We start from the raw sequence: 19372 nt of genomic DNA, 5'->3' as shown, positions 1-19372 counted from the left end.
CCTCCCCGGGCAGGTGGCGAGGGGCACGGCGACGCGGCGCAGCCGGCTGAAGCGCTCGGACGGCAGCACCACCTCCACCAGCTTCATCCTGCGGCAGGTGAGGGGCGGGGGCCGGGCCGCGGCCTCCCATCCCCCGGGCCGGCCGGGGCGCGGCGTGGGCGGGTGCCTGCGGGGTCCTTGATTACTATATTTTAATAAACCACCGCGTTCCGTGGGGTTGGCTGCCCGGTGGCCGGGTGCGTGGCTGCCTGAAGCCGGGGGAGTTTGGGTGCAGGTCAGCGCTGGGCTTGGGGTGGCCAACCCGGAGACCCTCCGGCTGAGGAGACAGGCCTAAGAAATCCGGCTGAGGTCAGGATTTGTTCCTATAAACGCACATGCTGTGCTCGCCTTTAGTCCCTGAGCTGCCCTGTACACGTTGGGCTGATTTTCTAGTTATTCCCCGTAACGCTGAGGGCAAGAAACACACTTTCCTTAAAGCACAGAAGCTGCGATTTTAGGGACCAGACTTCAGGATTCCTGGATTAAAAGTGATGCTAAAAGTGTCAAGAGCATTGGCACCTCCGTTTGGGGCTTCGGGCTCATCGGTGCTAATTATACAGCAGCCCTGCTTCCCCTGGCACCGCAGGAGCTGCGTTAGCTGGCGAGATGGAACCTCCTGTTAATAGTTACCCTCTCCTCTTCTATTTCCAGTCTTATGCTCTTGCCTGCCAGCTGTCCCTTGGGAAAATAAAGGCACACAACCCCTGTCTCCCTGAAGCATCGCTTTCTCACCTTAAAGATGCTTCTCAGAGTAAATGTTACTAATTTCCTTTAAAAGTAAAGGAGGTGGAATGTTTCTTGGAGCATGAACCTGTATCTTTCCCCCCCCCCCCCCCCCCCCAGTGACTTCATTAGAAATTTAAGGAAGCACAAGGAAAGCGAACCGAGCCCTTGACAAATTCAGGGATGCTAGGCATGCGTGGAAGCGTAGTTTGCTCGGGATGTGGAAGTTGTGAGGTCTGTCTGTCAGGGAAAGGTATTTAAATAACCCAGGGAAGTTTTATGTTGTGTTGTGGTGTCTGCTTATCACTGGTCCATCCCATAGCAGAGGCGCAGTGGTGTCACACTGGCATCCCCCTTTCCAGCACCGGCAGAATGACATGTGAGAGTCACAGTAAGGATCTGATGTTTAATGGGATCTCAGCCATGTAAATTAGAGTTGAAATAAGGACAAATAAATATAAAGGTCATTTGAACCCACGTTAGCCTGTCGTGGTGGTTGAGGAGCCTTGTTGGAGATGTCCTGAAGAGTCTTTCAGCTTGTCAGAAGTGTTGTTTCAAGAGGTGGATTTTGTGCCACACTCACGCAGAAGCTGAGGCCTTGTGCTTCAGGCAAACGGAGGGTGATCAGCGTCACCCGGAGCGCGCCGTGTCTGAGGGAGTGAGGGTGTGATGTGGGATTTTGAAAACCTTGTGCTTGGAAGCGCTTGCGCCAGCACCCGGGGAGAGCTGCTGCTTGTGTGGAAGAACCTAGCTCCTCAAGCAGACGCACAGGGTGTCGTAGCCGAGTTACACAGATGGCATCACACGCCTTGTTCGTGTGCAAAACATGCGGAAACATTTCCTGCACTTTGTGCTTTTTTCTGTCCTGTGTCTCGGGATGTGATGTGCTCGGCAAGTGCAGCGTGCTTCAGTGTCTGTTCGTCTGTTGTCTTTTTGTGGGGAGGAAGATGGGGAGATTTGCTTTTACTTCTGACACCACCCCTCTGCCCCGAGGAGGCGCTTTGTGCTTGGTGACACATTTGAGGGACGCTGCCAAGTAATAATGGGGAGACTGGGTAGTGGGGTGTTTTTCCTTCTGTCACAGTCACAGACCTGCAAGTCCCACTGCAGGGACCTGGCTGCATATCCACACCAGCACCGGTGCTCTGTCAGCTCCAGCATCTCTCTGCTCTGCCCCAGCAGAGGATGATGCTGTGTTGGCTGAAGCTACCACATCAGTCTAATTTCGGCTCCGTGTAGTACACAGCAAAAATAATTGATCCATATCAGAACTTGCTTATCCCAAATGGGAAGGGAGCAAAGTGCTGTCGCTTTCTGAGATGACTACCTTGACACCTTTTGAACAGACAAGTGTGGTAGCTCTGGTCAGGAGGTTGGTGAAAAGGTTTCATTTGAATTGTACAAGCTGAGCAACAAAAACAACTCTGGGATTGCCTCCCCCAGCCCTCGCTGGGGCCAAGTGTGGTGAGGCTGAGCTGGAGGCGTGATGGGGTAAGAGTCTTGCTGCTCCTTCCTGCAGATTTCATGTGGTGTCCCTCGCCACAGGGTGGTTCAGCTCCTCAGGATTATTTCCTTTGCACAACTGCTTCTGCTGCTACTTTGGTACTAGGATGAGACAATTTATCCAACATTTGTAGTTAGTGGGTTTTGTTTGAGAATGGGGATTTCAGCTCTGCAGAGGCAGAGCAGCCCCAGCTGCCCAGTGTTGCTGTCCTCTCCTCCTGCTGTGAAGTTTTCCCTAACAGCAGTCAGGCTTTAGAAGCGTAAGTGGAAAAAAAAGTCATGATAGCAGGGATTAACTTCAGGTAACATTGTGGTGGTTGTAGGTATAACTTTAAAAAAAACAGAAATTCTGCCAGTAAGATTTGCAGTAAATGCCCTCAAATAATTTAAATGTTTTGTAGATATTGTATACATTAAGAATTGCGCACCAACTTCTTGCTCAAGTCCAAAATACCAATGGAAATTTCATCATTGGTTTCTGCTAGTGTCAGGAGAGGCACAGGTCCCCTAACTTTGAATTCTTTACTTGACTTGTCATTACGTTGCATCTAATTTTTGGGTTCAATCCATTCGTCAATCTCATTTAGTAAGGGAATAATGTTTGGGCGAGCTTTGAATTTGAATTTTTGTCAACACTGCATGGTGACAAGCAAAGAGAATCCATCATGCTGAGTCCCATGTGTGTGTCAGCAAAGGCAGAACTACCAATTCCAGCATTGCCAGCGTGGGCAGCGGGCAGTGCCCGTAACTGCCTCTTGCTGTGAGAAATGCTGCACTGGCAGACGTGGATGAAGTGGTGTGCAAGTGGGAGCAGGTAGGTATGTGCTGAGAAGCAATGGGCTGGTATATGTATAAAAAACACACCAACCCAGTGAGTAAGATCACTCATGTCCCAAAGTGACCTGGGGTGCAGGAGATTCCCAGGTTGTTGGATGGGCATCTCTATCTCCAGCAGCACAGCCAAGGCTGAGAATAAACCTGCGCTGAAGCTGTTAAGTGCAGTGTTTGAGCAAGGAATGGGTGTACAGCATTGTTCCTCTTGCGTGGCAGGTGCTGCTCAATTATATTTAAGAACCCCCTTAAGGGACAGAAGTCAATTGTAAGACAGTAAGTGGGTCATCTGAAAACATATGCTTATAATTTTGCAAAATACTGTCATAATAATTAATTGTTTTTGCTGGAAGATTTTGTGTTTCCACCACTTATTTTGACATGGTGTGACTTGTGAGTGTACGCAATTTATTTTTATCCTTTGACTTCTGGTAGCATCAGTTTTATTGGCTGTGATTTTTAATGGCATTTATTTCACTGAAAAAAGTTAAGTGACCTGTGAAGAATGAGAACAGTCACCCAAAGGTTGTGTTAGAGTTAGAGCATCACTTTTTGTCAGAAGAAATAGCCACAGTGGCAGCTTTTTACTGCAGGTGCTCCCAGGTGGGTCTGCAGGGCCAGGGATGTGGCTATAGGTGTGTGTACTAGAGGTTATTCAAACCCCTTATGCATATGCTAACACAGTTTCAGGAGGCAAAACAACACACGGTGTGTCTGTGTAACGGGATGGGGATCCCCAGGGGAAGATCAGCACCTGAGAGAGGGATTTTTACCCTTGGAGGTGGGTTGGCAAAGGTCTGAGTAGGGGTCCTGTGGTGCTGGAGTGTCACAAATGAGTGGGTTAGGTTCAGTTGCTTAAAGAATCACTGCCAAAGGTTATCAGCAAAACAGTTTTAAGAGGAGGTGGACATTCAGCCTCCCTTCCTCCTCCTCCTCCTCCTCTTTCTGGATCTGGCCGGGTGTCTCCCCGTGGCGATGCCTGCCTGCTCTAACAGGCTGCGACTTGTCTGCTTGGGTGCCGGACTGCCTCGCTCTGTAACGTTACCGTAACTTACATGCTAATGGTGAAATACAGAGTTACCTGCTTTTTGCTGTCAGCAGGGCCTTGTCATAAAATCATCTTGAAACACTCATAGCAATCAGTGGAAATCCTTTCTAGCTCATGTCAGCGACTTCAAGTAAAGCCACTGAGTGTACCTGTTCAGTCCAAGCACAATTAACTTTATATGAAATTATATTTAGACATGCAGTTTATTTCTGGCAGATTTTTGCTGCTTATATTTAGAGGTAGTTGAAGTCAATTTTCTTTTAAGACATAGTTACACCTAGTGATGCATCTCTGGCAATGCTTGTGCTTCCCCCTCTTAAATACTATTTTTTCGTATGTAATACTGAAAGGAAACCCAGCATTTTCTGTTATTAGACCAGCTTTCAAGCTGTAACAACACTTTAAAAAGTTGGTGACATTCCGACAAAAAATAATTTACAATCTTTCAAAATAATTTTGTTGCCTTGTTTTCTTTTTGTGTGTGTGTGTGGAGATGGGATTGTGGTATCCTTCCTGCAAGACCGAGCAGTGTACTCTAGCTGGACGTTGGCATCTGCCTTCAGGTATCTCCTTGTTAAGTCAAGGAAGAAGGTCAGATCTGGGAAGCTTTCAGGGTGTCTGAGTTTTGTTTGTCATTTACAAAGCCTGAAAACCTTTCCCTTGGCACGCGTGACGTAGAGCTGCCCAGTTGCCATCTCACATGTGCCTTTCTAGATGTAAAGCACACGAAGCTGCTCATCGGCTCTGGCATATGTTAGCTTAATTACGTGCACTGACATTTTCAAGAGCAATGCCTGGCCTGAAGTACAGGTTTGAGTTTTGTAGTTGATTTTTTTTTGCTGACTGTCCTGTAAAGTAATGATCTGAATTAGGGGGGATCAGTATTTGGTCTTTGGTCATCAGTGATGTACATAGGCAGCTTCAGTGGCCATCTCTTAACAAACTTTTTAATGTGCATTTGATTTCTTCCTCCAGTTCTGCATTTTTTTGTCTTAAAGTAATTTTCCTTAGAATGAAATGAGACCTTGGTTGATGACCTTGAGACTTTGGTCTTCAGTAATACAGGTTTGCTGGTATGCAGGAGGTGGATGATGCCGAATCGTGTGAGCCCTTCCAACCTGGGTATGCAGTGAACCAGGCATTTCTCAAAATCAATTTCTGATTAGATTGATAAAATAGATATCTGCAAAGCAGCAGATTAGAATTTCAGTAATTTGCCAGGATGAGCTCAATTCTATGATGAGTCATTAATTTCTAAAATACTTACTGTCATAGAATATGATTATTCCTTAGAGGACTGAATCGTTATTTTTCTTTATACAGCATTTCAGAACTGTTAAAGCATTTGACAGGTGAATAAAAGATTCAGCCCTTTCTCCGAAGAAACCTTCTCTGCACGGCAGAGTGGCATTGTTTTAACTCGCCTTTCTTCTTCGATCAATGTATTTAGCTTATACAGCAGTTGCTTCTTTCAAGTTAAACCACACTTAAGACCAGTTTACTTTGTAAATCTACGTATTTAGGTTAAATCAATAAGGTGAAGAAAGGCAAGTGGAACTGAAATCATGTCTCCGGAGTGTCTTGCTGGAGAACGCCAACAGCCCTTTGACTTTTTGGGCTGGTTTTCAGTTTTCTCTTGTGTACAGCACCAGGGAGGAAGTTTACAAAAGGTCCTATGAGCTTTGGGAGAAATGGTTGTTTTCCACTGATGTCATCGTGGCCTGAATTTCACTTCCAAATCACAGAGTTGATTTTTGAAGATGGCCTGCATCTGGAGGACAGTGATGAGGCCACCCCTTGTGTCCACATAGGCTGTGTGCTGCATAGGGGCCGTGTCCAGGTCCCTGTGGGAGCCTGTGGGCAGTCCTGGGCAGTGCAGCCTGGCACTGGGATGGCCTGAGCCACCGCAGTGGGATTTGCCTGTCATAGATTGGAGAGTTTTCATGGAGTTGTCTCCTGCCAACTGGAGAGAGACATCTGACCAATGGGCCCAGCTAGGTTTGAAAGAGAAGTTCTGTGGTGACCCTTGGTAGGGCTCATAATGACAGCTGCCATTAGGAGAAGCAATGAAGGCTGTCAAATAGAACCATGCTTTGCTACTGCTACACGTGTTTTTGTGATGGAGGGTGCTATATCTGAGCAGCTTCAGCACTGGTGAGCCCAATGGTTAGGCGACTTCTAGATGACATTCCTCCATAACTTCCTACGGGATGTTGCCTATGCGGATTAAGTCAGTGTCATGGGATGCACAGCCGATAGCTTTTTGGAGTTGTCTTCTGATTTGGCTTGAGAGGCTGATGGACTTGGAGCATGCTCCGCATTCTTGGCTTTGCTGTTGGTAACAGCTGGTGGCACGTGGCTGTCACATGTACATGTGCACATCTGCCTTCCTGAGAGCTGCCTTCTATCTAATGGTGTTGCTTTGATCCCAGTGCCCCAGAATCCTGCCTTGGTTGGGTTTCTCCGTGCATGGTTGGGAGGAGGAGGAGGTGGGTGAAGGACAAGCCTCACAAGGTTGAAATAACAGTAGAAGGAAATGTAAATTTTTATTATTTTTTTTATTTTAAGACAAAGAGTAGAAAAGTTGGCTTTTCTTCTTAATTCTTCATCTCTTCATCTGACCATGAAGAAGCCAACAGACTTCTGCGAGTTTTTTTTCTTCATCTGGAAAGCAAGTGTGGCTGTCTGTGTCATCGGGAAGCTTAATTAAATGTTTCTTAATGTACTAATTGAATCTCAAATTACATTCCCACTTAATGTTCTGTTAGAAAAGGAAAAAGATTTGTGGCTGTTTGCAAGCAAATAATGATCATGATTGCATTCTTAAAAAAAAAGTACATCCCCCAGTTGTTCTTCTGTTTGTGTTTGGAGCCATCTATCAACCTTTTAGGCAGGTTCACTGGATTATATCTGTAATAAGCTGTTGTCCTCAGTGCTCCATGAGCGTGGCCAGTGCAGCACGTGGAAGTGGAACATGATTCATCTCCTCAGCGTGCCAGCACTCGTAGTGCCGCAGTCTCTGCTGGTGGATACTGGTGCACAATAACAGTTAATAAGATTGTCAGAAATCTGGTAGGTGACAGCTAACTAAATTAGCAGGATACCCTATGTGTTTTTGATGGAGTTATTGGCGTGGATTCATAGAAGTCTGAGCCTTTGAAATTCTCACTTTAAAAATTTTATGTCCTGTTCTTCAGCAGATGTGCTGACCGGCTTATTGTCTCCATGGTAACAAGGTTTCATTTTTAAAATAGCCTCAAGTCACAAAAGAGAAGTCAGATATTAATAGCATAAGCAGCGTAGGTACGAATAAAAAATAGGATTTGGCTATTCCTCATCCAAAATTTCTGGTATTTGGGAGTTGTCTGTCTCTTTGTACATACTGTGGGTGTTTGTTTAAATGTGTTTTTCTAGTGTGACCTATAAAATTAATTCTCTTTATTCATCTAATGCTATTATAATGAAATATTTACATGATTACGGAAATACTTAGAATACTAGCATAATACCAAATGCATAATGTTTAATAGGTAACCATAAAAACCCCTATCTTTACAAACATGTACAGTACAAATGCAAGGTGCTCTTACTGTCCCCCTTTTGTCATGGGGAGCCGGGAGGCACAAGTGCTACGTGACTTGATAAAACCTGTGTTAGATCTGGGGCTGGAGCACCCTGTGCAGCTCTGTTCCCACCTCCCATCGCCTGCCACCTTCTCACAGGCTCACCACTAGTTTGGTGGCGTTTTTTTACCCCCAGTATTTTTGCTGTACAGTAGTGGAATGTGCAGAACTCCAGTTGTGTGATTATAGTGTAACGCCACATGCTAGAGCCGGTTTAGCAGCACTGGGGAGATCAAGCCATGCACAGGCTCTGCCTGCGTTCACTCTCGCACAGTTTCTATGGACACCAATCGTTTGTGTCAAATGCAATCTCAGCACCATTGTCTGTGCTGAATATGGAGGAAGCAGAGATGATTATACGGGACTCCAAACGTGTATTTGCTAAAATACATTCTGTTGCCTTGAAAAGAATACAGTAGAGACAGAAATAGCTTCCCCCTAAAGTTCTTAGGCCTTGGGTGACCCACAGAGTTGGAAAAAATAGCTTAACTCCTTTCTATTTGTTTCAGGGTTATATGGGAAAGCCTAAAGTATATAATCTTCAAAATCCTACTTTAAAATATAATAAAGCAGAGCTCCGGCAAAATAAAATTTCAATGGGAACTTCTTCAGCCACTTACAATGTTAAAAAGATCTCCTGTTAAAGACAGGTTTCGGCTAACAGTCAAACGTTAAAAAAACAGTCAGAAGGTGATTTTGATAATCGATGTCAGATAATTTGGCAATTGAGCAAAGATGTCCAAAACATGTTTAGAGAGTCTGAGTAACAACCTGTCCCTTGTCTGTTGGCTGCTTGTAATGGGGTCTGCAGCTGTCCCTGGTGCTTTGGGGCAAAGTGGGATGGATAATAGCTAGGACTCGCGTGCCTTCCCCTATCCCTCTGATCCAAAAGGGAAGCTTTCTCAAAACATGGGGAGGAAGGATGGCCTTTGCAAGTCATCTGTGATGTGTACAAATAAAGTGTATTTTTGCCACTGACTTTGTGACCTTTCCCTAATCGCATGGCTTGTAAAAAGAGTGCTGCTGTTCCTGGACAGCTGTCAGGAGGGCTGGAGTCTGCATTCCCATGGGTCACTTCTCCGGTGTGAGTGGTCCCACACCAATCTCTGTGGTTTCTGCTTTTTGCAAAGCAACTTGCATGTGTTTTCTTGTGGGATCTGGGCTTTAGCACATTAAAAGCTTTAAGGCACTAGGGTAAAAATACATCTGAGTAGTTACACTCCAGTCACATTCCCTCTTAATAATAAACCCTCTTTACACTCTGTTTCCTTGACACTTTTTACTATGAGCATCCCAGTTTGGGGGAAAACCTTTTTTTGTTCTAAGTATGAGATTTTATGTCCTTAAGTAAGGGTCACTTCTGAATACTGGATTCTGACAGTTTTGTGTTGCTTGGGTCTGGGTTATGACATCTTTTCTTGCACAGGATAGGTAATATTCTAGCTGTAATCTTCATTTGGGTTTACTTGTCTTCTGTTTCTGCTTTCATTTGTAATTTTAGGAGAATAGTCATTCTCCGAACTGATGGTTTCAGTGCTTAACTAGCGACTCTTTTCCCCAGCTTACATAATGTATCATTTTTCCATTTATACGTACGGACAGCAGGAACTGTCCCTATGTCTCAATATAACTTTAGGTTAATACACTTAATGCATTTTGATATCCCTTGCAAAATTTGATATCCTGCTTCAGATAATGTAGTAAAATACTATAGGTCACAATTTTGAAAACATCTTTTGAAAACGCTTGTTTCGTTGGAAGTCAAGAGAATTGTTTTATTGGGGTAATCTGGTAGCTTCTACTCAGTGATATTCCATTAATTTTGCACACTTCACCTGTAGAAAGATTTCAAGTAGTTTATCCTCTGGGAGGAAGAAGAGGCAGCGAGCTGCATGGGGCAGCTCTGTCAACAGATTCCCGTTGGATATGGAAAAATGTGTCCTGCTGAAGCACTCCTCTTGTGGTGATTATTTTGTGGGGGAATTGTCTTTCAGCTGAAGTTGTAGAGGCCAGAATTTTCTGGCAAAACAGTGGATTCTGTTTATGTAATGCTTACAAAAAATTAGTTCTTTATTATTATAAGCATTTCACAAAGAAAATGCATCTTCAGGGTTTTCTGTGTGGCCGTCAGCTTACCTCCTAACGGCTGTTTTGGGGACATTCCCAGTATTGCCGACTGTCTCTCGTGTGGCACTTCGGTTTTGTTTCTTGTGCTTTTCATGGAGAGCTGCTCTCATCACTCCTTGGGTGGGGCTACATCACATAGTCTTGTGAACTAAACCAGGCTTATACCTGAATTACCATTGGCGGAGAGACTTGTAAGGGCACTCATCTGTATGCTGAAAGAGGAGGTGGCACTTCTGGTGTGGTTTTGGGGTGCCCAGTTGTTTCGCGGTGCACTCTGCAGTAGTGGGGCACAACAGGCGGGAGTCACTTGCATGGGTGTCTGGTCCCACGTTGGACATCCCAAGTTGTCACAGCTGAAAGCATCCAAGGACAGCATGCTGTGGCAGGTAGGGGGTAGGATCTGGGCACCTGTGGAAAACCATCACCCTGCTGCAGCCCCATGGGATCTCCTGGGTGATCTAAACCAACCTTAGACACCTGAGTTTGAGCAGGAGAATCCCATCCACCATGTTATGGAGGAAAATCTGCGTTAAGCTACTTGTTTGTGACATCAGTAAACCTTGATAACTACAGGCTCTTTCCAAAGGGAAAGGCAGATTATGATTTTCCAACCAAATGATATCTTTGATTTGGATTTTCCTTGCCCAAATTCTTGTGGTGAGGTATATTGTTCACTTCTACCATATGGGTTCAGTGGTACCTTGTCTTGTACAAGACCCTTTTGGTGACCACCCTTCATACATAAATGTTCTGCTCTGATTTTTGTGAAGTGTTTTTGGAGACCTTTATGACAAAGGCACTATGTACCTTGAAGTTCTTGAGTGTAAGTTTTGTGTTAGGAATTAGTTGAAATAAAATTCTGCTGAAACTGGGCTGCAAGTTCATCTCTGTGTGTTATGGCCATGTTTGTGATCATGTTTAGAAATGAAGGACCTATCTATAAATAATGCAGAAACAAAGTGGTTATACCTAGAAATGGGAATCCCTTTCCCCTGCCTCCCCCAGGTAATACAACAAGTTGGATACTCCTGAGCCCCTTGGCATTAGATTCTGCAGGGCCAGCCAGCAGCACAGCACCGCAACAAAAGGGATGGTTTCTTCTTAAATAGAGAAAATGTGGAGGACTGAAAGGAAACATAGTCCAACCTCAGTTCTTACTGTAGACTGGTTGGCCTGATCTGCTGTGCCTGGAGGGGTGTTTGCTCCTTGGGTGATCTCTTCTTAGCAAATGAGACTGATTTTCCCATTAGGAGACACTTCATCAGCTGGTGAAGTTCCCCCCCCCTCCCCCCCGCCTTTTATTTATCTTAGAGTGATAAAAATTACCTTGGCCCTAGGCATTCCTTAGGCCTTAATGACTAGTTGGGGTTAATGTCTTGAGATATATTAAACATCCAGCCAATCATTGATTTTCAGAGTGCCTGGTTGCAATTATAGTTTAAATATTATTCTCCTGTTTTGGCTTTGATCACCTTGGGCCATTAGCAGCATCTTCACGTCCTTCTCCCCGCTCCCTACACATAGGGATCATGGGGAGAAAGCCACGGGGTGATAACGTGAGCTGCTCCAATGCGCTGGCTGTGGATATAGGAGATGTGTGACCTGGGGGCGTTAGATGGGGGAGCTGGTAGTGAAGGTGCTGAGCGGCAGCAGTAATGAAGCTTACCTTCATGTTTCTGCAGACTGATAGGAGGGGAGGGGATCCAGGACTGCTGAATGTAACCTACTTTGTTAGAGAAAAAGGTCAGGTCAGAGAAATGAAGTATGAGATGGGGTTAAAAAGGCATTGGGAAGGTGAAAGAAGAGGAGATGGGAGAGTCAGGACCAAAGTTAGAGCACAGGTTGTGTAGGAAGGATGTGTATGAAATGAAGAGAGGATTGAGCAAGTTTGGAAGTGAAATTCTGGAGGTGCAGGTAAATGGGCATCACCATGTGCCAGAGCAGACCTTTGCATGGGGTTTTCCTGCCACATTCACCCTTTTTTAACCAATATCCCTCTTCTGCCGTTGTTTTGCCTCCCATTGCTGAGTTGCTGTCCTTCCATGGCTTTCAGTCACAGTGCTGCTGCGTTGCATCCTGCAGTTTGTGGCCCTGTTTCTCTTCTCTGTCCTCTTCCAACTGCTGTTGGTGTTGTCGTCCTCTTCCGAAAACTCCCTCTGGTCACTGGCCTTGGCTTGTCTGTCTCCATTCTCACTCTGTGTGCGCCTTGTCCTGCCGTGCTGCATTTCATCAGCTGCCTTGTTACCAAGTTCTGTACAAGGCAAAAAACACAGGAAGAAGAAAAATCACAAATTTTTACTTAAGTAATCATTTATGTATGACAAAGGACAGTATGTGGGATTATTTTTTTTTTTGTTTGCTTTTTTCCCTGGGTATGTTGTTACTCTCTTTATCTAACATTCTGCATGTCATATCTTAGACTTCTCTCTTAAAACTGACAGTGGACATAGCATGTTGTGACACGCTCTGCGACTAATGAGAGCTGCCCAGTATACAGGATGGCAGCCATCAAATCAGCCGAGTGATGTGAAGAGATAAAAGAATTTAAATTTTTTTTTAAATGACACCTCCCCCACTCAAAACCAACAAAAACCCGGGGCAGAGAAAAAGACGAGAGGAAGTAGAAAATGGGGGGGGGGGGGGGAGGGAAGGAGAGACTAAGAAAGAAGAGGAAGAGTATGTCTCTAGCTGGTTTGCAGAACAAAGACTATATGAACAGAAAATGTTAGTAATGGCTTGCCAGAGTGGGTGACTCTTGGGTAGCTGTCAGCTTCTATGACTTTATTCTCCCCTGTTCATAGGTGTTCTGGAAGGAAGGCCTCTTTTCCTTTAGGCAGCAGTGTCATAGCCACGCTATGTCTTAGCCACTCACTTGTCATAGCCATGCTAGCTGGTACTATAGCAGGTTCTTCTGTTTTCATCCCTTTCTTTTTTTCTCTTCTTTTTTCTGTGCACCACTTTTCTTTTTCTTTCTCCCTGTAGAGTTGGGGAGAGGACTGGTGGAAATACAGGCAACAAGGAGGCAGAAGGAAGGCCAGAGTCCTCTGCTACATCTCTGCCCCATGATAGCCTTCTTAAGGGCAGTCTTAATGTCAAACTTCTGCTGCTCTCATTTTTCTGAGATATTTTTCCAGGCCTGGGATGTACTTTGTAAGGCTTCTGCAAGGCACTGGGATTTCTTCTGGCAGTCTTGACTTCAGCACACATGGTCCTGTTTTCTCTGTGGTGATGACAAGTTTACTCAGGGACCAAACCTTCAGAAAGCAAAGTTTACTTGGCCCAAAAGCCTTACCAAAATCAACCCTCCCCAAACAGTACATGCCTTTATTTGCATGCCAGCCTTCTCAGACACTCATCCAGATTCTCCACAGGGAATCTCTTGGGGTGACAAAAAAGCCTCACACTCCTCTGGGGTCTGTTCCTCTGGGCTGTGGTTCCATGTTGGCTCACTGTGCCAGATGTTTGGCTGGAGCAGAAGCCTCCTTTCTTCTCAGGTGAAGATGGTAATTTGGTTTTGCTTCAGGCTGTTTGTCTTGTCAAGTGTCTCTTGTTCAAGGTAAAATTAACATAAGTAATTTTCTGTGGGAGTGACACCCCAGAGGATTAGGTGCTGCTGCTGCTCCAGCATTGAGGATTTGCATTAATTATTCCATATGAACTTCAGCTCTTGAAGGGAGGTCACCACTCAGCCAGGAATAAGGTCTTATTTAGCACAGAAAGAGATGTTATGGAACAACATGAAGGTGGAATAATTTGTACAAAATTATTGCAATAAACCTAGAGTCCTGGCCTGTTCCAGCCATATACTGCCCTGGCTCAGTCCTGGCATGAAGGATCCAAAGGTGAGCTGTGTGACTTGCAGTAGGCTGCATGGCAGAATGGTGAGTTGCAGAAGGTGATTTAAGACAGAAGGACAACTGTTGTTCTTTGTATTACCCTTTTTGCAATTCTTTTTTTTTTTTTTTTTCTTTAAGGGAAAGCTTGAATTTCCAATCCTAATGTTGAGCCCCCAAACACCAGCCTCAAGGAGAGGAGACTGATTGGAAAAGGCTGCTTTATTCTTAGTATGTAGTCAGGAGGTAGATAGCGTTTGCTGTCAAACAGACGATTTTCAGAGCCCAAAAGTACATTAAAAAAAATAATGATGTAAGCATTGCTGAGCAGAGCACACCCATCTGTTTGACTGAATATCCAGGCCCCCCTTCTTATGATTTTTGTAATGAACTTGCTTCTCATGGTAAATGCTGAAATTTACATAGGCTGATTTTTGTCTTCTGAAGAGTGCTACCAAGGGTAGCATGCACACGGTGTGTCCCTGCTATGCAGCGTTTCCCTTTCATCCTCATCTGTTTCTCTTTCCATTCATTTCTAATGCGCCATCTTCTTGTCCTATGTCATGGTACAAATGTATTACTGATGTCCCCAGTGCATCACTTGATGCAAGCTTTATTTCTTGTTAGTGCCCACCTTCTTGTTGAACAATTCAAACACAGTTAATTTTCCCTTCTCCCCATCTTTGCTTGGAGGAAGGACTGGTGGACTCAGCAGAGGCTGTGCTGCTTGGACGGCAAGGCAGTGGCTGTGCATTTTGCACTCCATTCAGTCAACTTCGTAACTGCTCATAACAGAGTTGTGTATCAGATGCGTGTGGGTTTTATTCTTGTTCGAAGCAAAGGTGTTTTATTTATTCATTTAATGCACTTAAGGAGTTTTCTGCTTTAGACCATCAACAAGTAATTGAGCAGCTTACATCCCTCCATGACAAATCTGATATTTTAAACTTACGCATAATATTGTGCTTTTAGAAAGACTTCTGTTAACTGTGGTCATTGAAGATAAGCTAACTGAAAAGTCATCACACAGCCAAACTCTCACCAGAAAATGGTACCTTTTCCACTTCTCTGGACCACATCTATGTGTCAAACTTGCAATTCTTTCACCTGTAAATACTTTACCTTCCCTTTTGCAGATGACACTGTTTTCTGTGATGGTTAAATGAGAGGTTACCGCTTACATGCAGGAAAAACAGAAGTGTGATGAATTACAAGTCAGTGTAATTTATGCAGAAGCAGTGTGGGGGAAATTGCAGCCCACTCTTGTTCCACATAAATTATGCATGTACCTCCTTGAAAATAGCTACAGAGGGTGTTCAGATTTCTTTGGCTAATGAATCATGCCCTAAATTTCTACAGTACATACATTGACTCAAATGTCTCCCTTTTGCCCCACCTTTATTTTTAGATAATCTGTAAACTTTTGCTGAACATGCAGTTCCGGATGTTTCTTTATTTTCCTTAAAACAGACCTGTTCTTTGAAGACCCTGTTTTGAAAAGGGGCTCCTAAATTTACTACTTCTCCCAGAGCCCTCCCACATAAGACTTTGCATCTTATGCTTTGGAGATCTCTGAAGAGATCCCTCGGCTGCTATAATAAGGATATATGTTAATAAATATGTGCTTATTAAGATTCAGCCTGCTCTTGCATGCAGTCATCTCCCTGCAAACCATGGCTGTAGATGTCTTGGGAGCTGTAGTCTTCAAGCCTAGGTCATGGGCAACACAAAACCTTTCAACCCGAGTGCAGAAACAAAGAGGTTGGAAACAGTTAATGAGGAAGGCAAAGCATTATGCTGTCCACCATGTAATATTTGCTTGGTGTAATATATAACTATAATATTTATTTGGCCATAAGCTAGGGAAGCTTGGGGATGGTTAGAGGAATGCTGCATGATAGCCCTAGCCACATAGCCAGGAGTAGTAACTGGGGAGCAGCAGGGCTGTGGTCTGAACTTCTTCACCTTGGGAGCAGTTGCAAAGCCGGAGCTCCCTCTACAAGACAGCAGTGGTAAGAGCACCGACGAGCAAGAAGCAATTTTGGAAGGGCTTCGAGAAGAAAAGTGCTTTGGGGAGGATTTGTAAGGTGAAGAATGGTGATTTGGAACATGAGAAGATGGAACAGCTTTGGACCTAAAATCAGCTTTCTACAAGGATACAGAATGTTATGGAAAGAACAAGTCAAAGAGAAGTGTGATTTTTCATTATAATAAAGGTGTGGGTGGACCAGTGTAGGCAAGCCTGGGAGAGGGGGTGGCGTGAGGCTTCGGCTGGAGTGGAGGAGCAGAGATGTAAGGGAAAAGAGGTTTTAGTGGTGAGGAAGGTGGGGGCAGTCATGGAAGACCATTTTGATTTTGCCATGGGTGCAGAAAAAGGAATTTCAAGATGCTAAAGAGAGATACTTGGTATATTTTATTGTCATATGCTAGAAGCCTGCCTAGGCTATATATAGTTGATTTCATATGTACTTTCTTGAGGATTTATCTGTGTTTTTTCTCCCTGTTTTACATTATTTTTTAGGCACAATTATTTATCTGCCTTTGATGTGTCTAAGTATACAGGGATTACGTATTTGGGGCAAAATCTTTCTTGCATCTCTCCTACTCTTGCTGAAATCAGTCAGTCTTCCACGTGCAAAGCAAGCAGGATTGCATGACCTAATAACACAAGCAGATTTTTTTCCCTTGTCTGCCATTGTCAGTAAATTGAGCTTTGTTGCCTCTACATGTCTGCGTTTTGATAAATGAAGAAAAACCATTTGTGGGAATGGCACCAAAGCCCATTTGGTTCCCAACAGAAAAATGAAATGTGATTGGCCTGGGGCAATGACGTGTGACATCAGTTGGCTGTTCATATTTCAGAAGTGATGTGGTTAGAACAAGTAGTTTTCATATAGTCTGGTCTTCTAGGTAGCACTAGGCTGATTAACTCTTCCATTGATGATCTGTATGATAAATACAGATCTACGTCTTGCAACTTGACTTTTAAGGGCTCCATGTGGATGGACAATATCCCGTTTTACTAGATAGCGAGAATAATTATGTTCTGGATTTGTTCAGCACTGTCTTTCAGGTGAGGAACTCCTTGCCACAGGATGCTGCGGATGCAAAAAAAACCCCAAAATAAGATGAAATCGAAAAGGAAGTGGACAGACAAGCAGGAGAGAAATCTTTTCGCAGGCTATCAAGTACTTGGCTGTAATTCCTGGCTCTGGGATGGAGCCAAATCCCTGGCGCTCAGAGCACAGGGTGGCTTGATTGCCCTCTTCGTACACTCTCCCTGGAAGGGCAGTGGTGTCACCAGTACAGGCAGTGGACTGGGACAGGCAGATCTTGGGTTTGGCCAAAGGTGGCTTTTCTTCCCTGTGTAAGAAAGACATTTCTTGATAAACCAAGTAAACTGTATTTCATACCTCTCTTCTCTGGGCATATATTTGGAGCTTTTATTATTTCTGTAGTTTATTTCTGGATTTCTTCAAGTTTTTAACATCCTTCTCCCAATGTGGATAATAGAAGATGACATATCCAGCAATGATGTCAACAATGCCCTAAGCAAAGTCATGCCATGTCTCCCCTGTGGCTACTTGATGCGCCTGTTCTGTTAGGGTTTTTTCTGTGGCTGTTTTGGTTGTGTTCAGGCCCCTAAGGGCTGCATTTCCCAGTGTTGTGGGGCTGCTTATTCAGCCTTTTACTCCCCAATTCCTGCCCATCAGTGTCACTCCATTTTAGAGTCTGTCTCTGGTCTTACATAGGCAAATACTACTTGAAGGCATATAGTCCCATTGCCTGCTCTTACAAAAACATATGCTTGGAAACTGCATTGCCCCTGTGCTTGATACTCATATTAAGCAATTTTATGGAAGTTTACACATAATAGAACTTTATAATATTTTTGTCGCAACTTGTGTTTAGTACGAAGAGAAGATGTATGGCCATCGTTAATGAAGAGGGTGCTAAAAAAGTGAAGTTATGTGGGGTCTGTTCCAACTTGAGGTGTGTGTGCACAGTGAAAGGCAAGGTGAAGGCTCAGAATGCGAGGAGGAGAGGGCTCCATGGGTTGGGAGGAGGTGAACGTGCTCTGGACTTGCACCGTCCCATGGCTGCAGCATCTCTCCGTACAAGCATTTCAGTAACTTTGAACAACGATGTTGCTGAGATCTATCGATTAACCGTTTTCTCATCTCTTTAATATTAGACTCTATTAATTTTTGGGTAGAGAAGCCCTTTTACTAGAATGTCAGGCAGATCTCAATCAACTATCAATATATCTGAAAGAAAATGTCATCAACCTGTTTTTATATGTTGTTTGATAAAAACCATTCAAAGTCTGTTTTATTTTCAGTGAATTTATGATTTACATTATTGTGCTATTTTCTTGAATTCTTCAGTCATTGTGTTGCACCTCAGGATTCTCTTTAGTATGTTTTGGATACTATCCCTTTGTATACACAATGCTACCTTTCTCCTAGTCCTTAGAAAGTTCCTCAGTATTTGAACACTTTAAAAGAAAAAAGAATCAGTCAACCTTTAACGACACAGAGAACCCTTTAGCCAATTCTACTAATATTTTTGGGTGAAAATCATCTTTTTCAACTACCTAAAAAGTAAAAGGTGTTGTTTCACTCCTTTCCTAGTTATTAGCAGAGGGAGAAAAAGGATTTATTACTGTGCAGTGTGAATGTATCATACCACATACCTCTATGTACAAGACAGTAGTTTTTATTAAATATTCATATCTTTTCTGCCTTAGGGCTCTGTTGCACCACAACATCACCATTGCCACTTTTACTATTATTAAAACTACACATCAAGTTGTTTTTATAGTGTGTTTAAATTTCTGTTCTCAATGTATGTTTAAATTTCTCTTAAACCTGAGTTGGCCAGTTTGTACCTTTGCCCTTCCTTACAGCCCGCAGTTCTGTGCAGGTTCCTTCTACGTCAGGCTGTTGGTTTCACAGTTTCTCATCTGCTTTGCTTCCAGTTGCTGCTCCCACTCCCCATCCTCCCCAGCCTGAGCTGGATCTCCAGCCCAGGGTGCAGTTTGGGTGGTTTCAGGCTCGAGCGTTCCCCACTCCTCACCTTTCACATGTTTTTGTTCTTTCCTTATTCTTGCTTGATCCCAGGTCTGGAGGGGAAGCTGCTGGGGTGCAGCAAGCATCTGCTCCTGGCTGGGGCTGTGCTGGGTTTGCACAGCAAGCAGGAGGGCATGGCCACTCACGGGATGCCAGCCATCGCTGTTTCACTTCCACATCCAGCACAGTCTTTGTCAGATATGTAAGTACTCAAGTTCAGGCCCTAGAAGTATGCTAATCTAACTGCTAATGAGCAGTGAGAATGCTTTGTGTTTACTTACAGCATTAATTCAATGGATTTTTTGAAGTTCAGCTAAATATGGCTTTTAGAGGTGGATAACATTGCTGTACGCAGTAGTTTCAAGCCATATTTTTTGCTCCTTCAGTTCTATTATTAGAAAACTTACTTGCTACAATGTATTTCAATACAAATGCAAAAAAAGCACTGTACAGATGGTTACTGACTCTCGTGTATCCCCTTTCAGGACTGTGCCCATTAGTAAGTTCTGCTGTGTTCACCTACATGTTACTGTTTTGTAGGAGGAAAAATCCTTTGTACCTAAAAAGCAACTT

At 44.0% G+C, this 19372-nt stretch overlaps 1 protein-coding gene across 4 annotated transcripts in view; it reads left to right on the top strand.

The window, feature by feature from the left end:
* Positions 1-19372, top strand: part of CACNB4 (calcium voltage-gated channel auxiliary subunit beta 4) — a 108916-nt gene that overhangs the window by 206 nt on the left and 89338 nt on the right. For all 4 annotated transcript variants that reach the window (XR_008823760.1, XR_008823759.1, XM_056350614.1 and 1 more), the window contains exon 2: positions 14-97. Coding sequence is in view for 2 of the 4 variants with exons in the window: in XM_056350614.1 (XP_056206589.1) it covers positions 14-97 (84 nt within the window). In the remaining 2 variants the exon portion in view is untranslated. The remainder of the gene's footprint in view (positions 1-13; positions 98-19372) is intronic.

This window comes from Falco biarmicus, chromosome 8 (genome assembly GCF_023638135.1).
Source record: "Falco biarmicus isolate bFalBia1 chromosome 8, bFalBia1.pri, whole genome shotgun sequence".
NCBI lineage: Eukaryota > Metazoa > Chordata > Aves > Falconiformes > Falconidae > Falco > Falco biarmicus.
The sequence above is the reverse complement of the archived record's forward strand: the minus strand, read 5'-3'. Positions and strand labels throughout refer to the sequence as shown.